This window comes from Colobus angolensis, unplaced genomic scaffold, assembly GCF_000951035.1.
Source record: "Colobus angolensis palliatus isolate OR3802 unplaced genomic scaffold, Cang.pa_1.0 Scaffold46, whole genome shotgun sequence".
NCBI classification, from domain to species: domain Eukaryota; kingdom Metazoa; phylum Chordata; class Mammalia; order Primates; family Cercopithecidae; genus Colobus; species Colobus angolensis.
The window spans coordinates 7,322,573-7,331,832 of record NW_012118043.1 but is presented as its reverse complement, the minus strand read 5'-3'; the positions used below and the strand labels follow the sequence as shown (position 1 = coordinate 7,331,832).

At 45.3% G+C, this 9,260-nt stretch overlaps 1 protein-coding gene across 1 annotated transcript in view; it reads right to left on the bottom strand.

Annotated features, from left to right (window-relative positions):
* RBP2 (retinol binding protein 2, cellular) overlaps positions 1-9,260 on the bottom strand; it is a 28,935-nt gene that overhangs the window by 6,923 nt on the left and 12,752 nt on the right. Inside the window, exon 4 of the mRNA XM_011958112.1 lies at positions 2,453-2,631. Coding sequence (XP_011813502.1) covers positions 2,453-2,631 — 179 coding nt within the window. The remainder of the gene's footprint in view (positions 1-2,452; positions 2,632-9,260) is intronic.

Genomic DNA, 9,260 nt, shown 5'->3' with positions numbered 1-9,260 from the left:
CAATCTGAGAAAGAGATTTGCCCACTCTCTAGCATCCCCTTCCAGCTGAAGGGTTCCAGTGAAGTTACAGGAAGTAGGTAGTTCCTTGGGCATCTGCTCTGCATGGCGATTCTTATGGGAATTACCCATTGTTGGAGACTGGGCAAACTGTCCTGGGTACTTCTCACTCCCTACCAAGGGTGTGTGAGAGTGTGTGTGTGAGAGAGAGAGAGAGTGTGTGTGTGTGTGTGTGTGTGTGCATTCACTCTGGTTTTCTAGTGAAGGCAAAGAGGAGGCAAGCTGTAGGAAGGATGATTCTCTCTCTCTGCAGGGCTAACTGCTGATTCTGGAGAGGGGAGAAAATGGAACATGGAGAGGCAGAAGAAAGGTAGGAGTAGTGTTAACATGTGGAATCCATTAAGGGATGGAAGGGTGATTTATTTTAGGAAGAGCAAGTTCTCTGCCCTCAAAGGTGACAAAGGATCAACTCAGAGAGGACAGGCCTGCTTTTCAAGAGCCCACACCCAAAACAGAAAGGTGAAGGAAAATGAAACATTTTGCACTAATTGGGTTGGAATAACAGAGTGATGCAAAAAATTGTGAGATCAATTTTCCTGGCAATTCTGGTGTCTGATGAATTGGCTTTTCAGTCAGATGGTTCACAGGTTCAGAAAAGGCTTGTTGATCCATTATCCACTCAGTGAGGGGTTCTGTAAGTGGACATTCCAGGGCCCAGAATCTTAAGTTCTCATTCAAGAGTGCTCTGATGGAAAAATTTCCATCATGCTTTATATTTCCCTAATTTTCTTTAGCAAAGAACATGAAATATAATTCAACCTTGACTTGATGGCTGTGACTATCAATGCTACAGGACAACTTGACTGAGAAATAAAGTGTGTCCCGCTCTCTTGGCCTTTAAGTTGTCACCAAATAATAATAGCAACTTTTCCTCCCCACCCCAGGAGAGGAATCAGAGCTTGTGCCCATTGCTCTGGGGGAGAGTTGAGACCTCTGACTTTGCAGGAGCTCCTGGAAGCACAGTGTGAGAGTCTCGGGGTGGTGGCCTGACCCTGGGAAGGTCAGGACTCATGGTAAGCGGGGAAGGGCAGGGCAAAGGATGTTGCTTGCTTTGTTGTGGCACTTGAAGAGCTGGCTCTTTGCCGGGGGTGGGAAGGCGACAGCACGGATACGTTGGGTCAGAGTACTCAGCTCTGTCCTCCCTCAGTTTGGGAGATAGGACAGAAGTTCCAGTGGCTGAATTGGCACAGAGGGAAAGGATGCTTGGAATATTCAAACTGCCCACCGTTGTATAAAATGCATGGGCATAGATGGTGAACAGCCAATTGCAACCATGATAAATGACAAGCCAGGAACCTCCCCAAATCTCTTGGACTGTGTATCCCCGGGGTTCGTTATGATGGGAATGTTGGGTGGAATCCTTAAATACAACTGAGATTGGATTTCTCCTATTCCTGTTTGGTGGGGACTGACCAGGTGTAATTTGATTTGGAAAACCAAAAACAGGCACACTGAGCATGAATGTGAGCAGGAGGGCTGGTTACTGGGTTGGGATACCACACAGTGATGCTGGGGAGAGCTGCTGTTTCCCTTGCCTTCCCAGCATCTCTCCACTTCTTCCTGCTGCCTCTGCCTTATTTGCAAACAGCTCCTGTGGGCAAGGGCCTGCCTCTTCTGCAAACTTGAGTTGTTTCTGCCTGCTTTCAGGGTCCCACCTATATTCAATAGTTCAAACAGCGACAGTCTGGCCTTCTGATACCTGGAGAGTTGCCTAGATTATCCCTTGTTGGTTAAGGCAATGCTAGGACAGAGCCACAAGCTTGCCAGAGGCTTCTCCAAGTTATTAGGGTTGGATAAATCTTGACTTCACTTAACCTACTGATTTTTTTTTGGTTTAATTTGGATCATTCTTTTCTAAAAAAAATGAAATCAGCTGGGATAATCTATAATTGAGATGTTTTATTAATTTATATTTGCTCTTTCTCAGCAGAATCATAAAAATTTGAGATATTTTATATAAAAACATCTGATTTCTCTATGTCTCCTAAAAAATATCTGGCACCTTCAGGCTTCTCTCCTCCATGGCAGCGCTTGGCTGGCACTGGGCAAGGCTGCCACCTTTCCATGTGCCCTGGCTCCCAGAGGGCACAGGTGCTGTCCCTCCCTGTGATGTTCCACCTTGCCCTCTTCCCTCTGCCTACCAGGCCCATGGCTGTATATGACTCATAGGCCCTGGCCCTCGATCCTGGAGAGGTTGAGCTCTTAATCTCTCCTAGGCCTGCCTTTTCCTACTAAACTTTCAATAATTTTTCATTGCCAGCATGATTAAGGCCATCCTGGTCCTCCTTTCCTGATTTTTCCCAGGTTGTTTCTAACATTTTTTTTTCATCATGATACCAAATAGCCAGCCCCTGCACAGAATGTGTGAGTGAAAAACACTAGCCCCAGTCAGTACCTTAACATGCCGGTTATCCAGGCCCTTTGTGTACTCGTCAAACTCTACTCCAACAGTGAAATCCACATCATAGTTGCGGAATGTGCTGGTGGTTTTTGTCTTGAAGTTATCACCATCTTGATCAATAACCTTCGTCTGAGTAAGATGTACTGCAATCTTGCGGGTGGCAAAATCAATATCTGTTGGCAAAGGGAATTGTGGAGGTTATGATGTGCTCAGCCAGACTCATTCATTTCTTTAACAAGACCAAACATTCAAGACTAGAGACACAGATTGTGTATAGGCCACCTGTCTTTGCTTAAGTGGGAAACAAGCATCTTACTTGTGGCCAAGTTGGGCATCTCAGTCAGTTGCTGGGAAACCTAGGAGTCTCCTGGCACCTCCTCAGGATCCCTAATGGGAGGGAGATGTAGCACGCAAGACTCAACCCTAAGCTGCAGCTCCCCAACACACCACACACACACACACACACGCACACACGCACACACGTCACAGCACCTCTATTCTATCTGACCTGTTGGGCATCCTCCTAAGAGTTTGCTGAACAAAAAGATCTGATGATTTAAAAGAAAAAAGACTTTGGAAATCATTAGTTTTAATCATGGTTAAAGATGAAACTTAGGAAACTTTTGTTAATGTCCACAGTGGGGAGGGATAGTTACAAACTTCCATTTTAACAGCAGACTGTTTTGCCTCAGTTCTTAGCCACCAGTAAAGGTTTGCTTTTTGCTTTTTATTTTGTTTTGTTTTTTCAAGATGTGGTCTCACTCTGTCGTCCAGGCTGGAGTACAGTGTCATGATTTTGGCTAACTGCAACCTTGACCTCCTAGGCTCAAGTGATCCTCCCGTTTCAGCCTCCCAAGTAGCTGGGACAACAGGTGCACACCACCATACCCAGCTAATTTGGTATTTTTTGTAGAGATGGGGTTTCACCATTTGCCCAGGCTGGTCTCAAACTCCTGAGCTCAAGCGATCCATGTGCCTTGGTCTCCCAAAGGGCTGGGATTACAGGTGTGAGCCACAATGCCTGGCCCCCAGTGTAGTTTTAAACATATTCTGGACAATAAATACTCATTCAGAGATTTCTTCCTCCTCCTCCTCCTCTTCCTCTTCTTTCTTCTTCCTCTTCTTCTTCTTCCTCTCCTCCTCCTCCTTCTTCTTCTTCTTCTTCTTCTTCTTCTTCTTCTTCTTCTTCCTTCTTCCTTCTTCCTTCTTCCTTCTTCCTTCTTCTTCTTCTTCTTTCTTGAGATGGAGTCTGGCTCTGTTACCCAGGCTGGAGTGCAGTGGTGCAATCTCTGCTCACTGCAAGCTCCGCCTCCAAGGTTCACTCCATTCTCCTGCCTCAGCCTCCCAAGTAGCTGGGACTACAGGTGCCCATCACCACACCCGGCTAACTTTTTGTATTTTTAATAGAGATGGGGTTTCACCATTTTAGGCAGGATGGTTTCGATCTCCTGACCTCGTGTTCCGCCTGCCTCGGCCTCCCAAAGTGCTGGGATTACAGACGTGAGCCACCACACCCGTCTGTTGCTTTTAAGGGATAGGTTGATAATTGTTTACATTTTTATTATGAAAATGTTGAAACAAACCAAAGGAGTGTTGAATTTCCTAACCATTGCACATTATAACAAGAAGCTAACCCCTAGTTAAGCATAAAATGTGGCTCAACTACAGCCATGCCAAAAAGTTGTTGGCCTGTTGGAGTAGATCTAGAAAGAGAGGATAGTTCTGAAAATACTTGAATTTCTTCCCTTGCTATGAAATCATCTCTCTTGGTCTTTAGTCGGATATCTGATTCTCATTATGCCTGTAAATTCTCCAGATATCTTTAGATGCCAATTTAAATACTTAACATTTTTTTCAGAAAATCCACTGAGAAGGTTTTAAAAAACACTAGGATTGATTCTATTAAAACCCAAGGATAATAATGACCTCAAGAATAAGAACAGTTCAAATTTCTCAAGTGCTATTTCTCTGAGAACTGCAGTGCCATCTTTATGATATGTAAGTGATGACATTTCATGTTGTGCACTGTCCGGTGCAGGACAAACACTATATTGTGACCATGAGAGAGAGAGAGCAGCAGGTAGTTCAGGAAGTTCCTGTCAGTTTGGAGACTGACAACTCTGCTACCCTTCCCATGGTGGCCAAGCATCACTTCCTCACTCTCTCCCCATTTTCTTTCTGACCCATTTCCTTTAAAACTCCTTCTTTGCGTCTGGACCTGGTGGCACATGCCTGTAATCCCAGCACTTTGGGAGGCCTAGGTGGGTGGATCACCTGGGGTCAGGAGTTCAAGACCAGCCTGGCCAACATGGTGAAACCCTGTCTCTATAAAAATACAAAAATTAGCTGAGCATGATGGAGGGTGCCTATAATCCCAGCTACTCAGGAGGCTGAGGTGGGAGAATCACTTGAATCCGGGAGGTGGAGGTTGCAGTGAGCCAAGATTGTGCCATTGTACTCCTCGCAACAGAGCAAGACTCCATCTCAAAAAAAAAAAAAAAAAAAATCCTTCTTTAGTCACTATTATTCCCCTTCTCCCCCAAATCAAGGAGAGGCCAAACTGGCCACTTGAACCTCACTTTGGGTCAGCAATTTGAATCTACAACAGAATCACAGCTGCATAAGGAAGGGTCCTGGGTATTCCTTTAGACTCTAACTTGTATAAAGTCAGATTTGAGCCTGACGGAATAACTTTAAGTAATATTAGCTAGCTCGACGGTAAAAGGATTATATGCCTGTATCCTAAGTTGAAAAGAGAAGTAAGTTCAAGTTGGCATGAGCTGCTGTACAAATGCCAGTGCCCTGCTCACCTCTCATTCTCTACTATTTGTTGAGTACCTTCCATGTCTAGGAACTCACCAGTGGATCCCAAAGCTAGTTCCCTTTCTGGATCACCTGAGATAACATAAAAAAATGCAGATTTCTGGGTCCTATTCCAGATCTAGAATCTCTGGGTGGTAGAGCTCAGTGATTTCAGATTTTGAACTTTGTCCATAGGAGGCTGTTTGGAAAAAGACTTTTATGGTTTAAAATTTTTGAAAGGTACTGTTTAAGTGCCTACTTGTCAGGTCAGAGATGATGAAGTAAGACCTAGAGAGGCTAGTTTACTTTTCTAAACATGCATGGCTGAAACAGCAATCAGAGTGGCTTGGTAATTGGATAGATGTATAGAGAGATTGAGTTGGAAGGAAGAAACAGTGGTTCTGAGCTTGGACGATCAAGGTGAGAGCCAGGGAATAAAACAGTGAACTAGTTTTATGGGCAAACATAGGGAACTGAATTTTAGGTAAGGTGAATCTGAGAGCCATGCTGTGTGGACTCTTGGTAATATTTGGGGTGGCAATTAAGACCCTCTTTGTGTCTAGGGATGGTGTCCCTTTGTGTCTAGGGACAGTGTCTAGGGATGGTGGCTCAGGGTGTAACCTCCCTTGGGAAACCTTCCTCACTTTATTCTTCAAACAAACCCACAAGGTAAGTTTTATTTTATCTTCATTTTGCCAGTGCAGAAAAACTGCCTCAGAGAAGTTGTGTCACTTTCCCTGGATTATGTGGTGAGGAAGCAGTTGAGATGGTACTTGGACTTAGGACGATCTGTCTCCAGCGCCAGTGCTGTGCTCCCCAAGCTCTGGGGTAACACAGTTAGATCATCCCCATGTGTGCAATTTCCGTGGCTACCCAAGATACTAGTAACTTTTGACTCTGTTAAATTTTCCCTGGAGACACAGGGACTGTGGGATTCAGTTGGATAAGCCCTCCCTGTTTCAGGCAGTTTGTTTTCCAAAGCCCTTGCATACTGTCCCCAACCAAATGGCAATTGTTTTCTAGACCCAGGGCTGTATAATAAGTGAGAGCTGAAGCAATCACATTCCAGCCGGGTACATTATCTGGTAGCTCATTTAACTTCACCTCTGTGGCTTATGGAATTGTATGTGAGCACGTCCCAGCCACACAGCCTGAGAGGCATGGGGTGCGGGCTGAGACGAATGGTCTCTCAGCTGCCTTTGGTTCTGTGGATTCCTTTAGTCTTCTTGGCCAGCATTCCCAGAGCCCCTACTTCCTCACTGTGTTCGCCATGGGGTACAGCTGCATCAGATGTTTGGTGGTCAAAAAAATGGGCTCATGAGCAAATAAGTTTGGGACATGAGGAATTAAAACCAAGACAAGCTGGTTTCTGCCCTATAGAATTTCATAGATTCTTTAATATAGGAAAGGTACTTTACAGCTCCAAGTTGGAGGGAGGGTACAGGATGCAGCTTTGCAAAGTCTTAGGTGGCCACGGAGCCCCTCTGTGGAGGAACATGCAGTCGGCCAGGTGTCCCACACAACTTACTAGGGAAAGGGCTCACCAAACCCTTTCTGACACGTTTATCTCAGCCACCTTGGCCTTGCAATCATGAAAACACCTGTTTAATTTTTCTCTCTTCAAGGTAACTGCTGACCTGTTTAGGTGGGACCAAGTGGTCAAGTATTTCCGACTTAAAAAATGAACCCTTCCTTAAAATTACTACAAGCCACTGAAGAGCATCCTCCTTGTTCTAGTGAGTACAAGCACATGCTTGTGGCGTGCGGAGGAGCTGGCAAGAGGCTGGCATGTCACACTCCAGCTCATATTTCTCTCCTTCTGCCCCAAGTGTGTCCAGCTTCAGTCTCGTCACTGGACATTTGGTTCCAGATCTAAAGCAGCAGAGGGCAGTGGCCATATGTGGAGCTATTATTTTTTTTTTTTTTGAGACGGAGTCTTGCTCTGTTGCCCAGGCTGGAGTGCAGTGGCCGGATCTCAGCTCACTGCAAGCTCTGCCTCCCGGGTTCATGCCATTCTCCTGCCTCAGCCTCCCGAGTAGCTGGGACTACAGGCGCCCGCCACCTCGCCCGGCTAGTTTTTTGTATTTTTTAGTAGAGACGGGGTTTCACCATGTTAGCCGGGATGGTCTTGATCTCCTGACCTCGTGATCCGCCCGTCTCGGCCTCCCAAAGTGCTGGGATTACAGGCTTGAGCCACCGCGCCCGGCCATGTGGAGCTATTATTAACTGCATCATCTTGTTGTGAGGATCAAATTTGATGGTGTTTGTAAGACCTTTGCCCAGTGGCTGGCAGCCTGTAATCATGGCTCTGTAAATGGAGGCTGCCCTCATCATAATAGCATTATGAAGCCGCTGATCTCACAGGCCAATTTCCTTAGAGTCCTTTGTGTTTTCCCATATACCCCTTGAACAGTTGCTCTCTGAATCCCTGTCACTCTCGTCCCAGCTTTCCAAATCTCATAAGGCCCAGCCCCAGCTTTGCCTCCTCCTACTCTTTCTTGCCTCCTTCCTTACCTGCTATCCAGGCCAAACAGTTTTACTGCTCCCCTCTACCTGCCAACCATATTTAGCATTTTCTCCTGCATTTTTCATGGAGTTGGCTATTCTTTCCGGCAGTCTCACTTCTATGAGGACAACGACAATGCCATCTTCTTGCTCTGTGTTCCCCAACCCACCACACCATAGAGTCTTGAGCTAGGCACATAGTAGGTACTCAAGACATACTATGGATTAGTTACTGGAGGCAGCAAGGGCCAGGACAGTGATTATCAAAGTGATGTTCCTGGGCTGGCAGCAGCATTAGCACCTGGGAACCTGTTAGAAATGCAGGTTCTGTGCCATGGCACTCCAGCCTGGGTGACAGAGCAAGACCCTGTCTCTAAATAAATAAATATAAATAAAAATAAAAGAAATGCAAAATTTGGGGCCCACGCCAGACCTATTAAATAGGAGCTCTGTTGGCCAGACTCTGCTTGTCCTTACAAGTCTTCCAAGTGATCATGTGCATGCTAAAGTTTAGAACTGTGGTATAAATGAGTAAGGGTAAGGGGCAGATGCAGGTACAATCCTATCTCTTATTTCCCAGCTAGCTGTGTGACCTTGGAGAAATCACTTTTCCTTTGCCGGAAAATGAGGAAAAGAATGCTCACTTCAAAGGACTATTTACAGTGTAGATTCAGTAAAAATAATGGTAAAATGCTTTACATAGTACCAAGTAGTTTGTCAGTATTCAGTGCACACATTGCCATCCACTCTTGGCCTTATCTGTTTGGGTCAAGTAGGGACCAAGTCAGCATTCAGTCCAGAGTGAAAGTTTTGCTCATATTTATGAATCTCCATAGCTGTGTGCACTCCTTGTTTTGCAACGGACTTGGACTTTGCAGGAAAAGTGGGAATGGTGGCTGATATACTCCCTTCCTGTCATAAGGGGGTCTGTCCCATAAGCATTTAATCTAGCCTGGCGACACTTTTCTCTGCGTGGATCAGTTTCCTCACTCTATAGTCTGGTGATGGGTAGAACCAACTTCAGCTCCTTCTCCAGCCCTTTGTGCTAAGGTCTGAGCCATGCTAAACCATACTTCTGGAACAATAGTTAGGAGATGGGAAAAGAAAAACTATAGGTCATCTGTTAACCAGATGAAACACAGGGGAAGGCTCTAGGTAAAACCATTAAGGAATAATTGAAAATCTACAGAGAAATTTAGAACTGAAGTGTTCCTCTGAGAGCAAGTCTATTTCCACTCAATGGATGTGGAAACTGAGGCCCTGAGAATTTAAGTGGTGGGCTCAGAGCTACCCAGTTAGGATAGCACTCCTGACGATTTTTTTACGAACACATTCTGTTGTCATTTATAACTAACGCCCCCCTCCCCAATAAAAAGTATTGCTTGTCCCTGGTTGCATAGAAATCTACAGAGAAATTTAGAACTGAAGTGTTCCTCTGAGAGCAAGTCTATTTCCACTCAATGGATGTGGAAACTGAGGCCCTGAGAATTTAAGT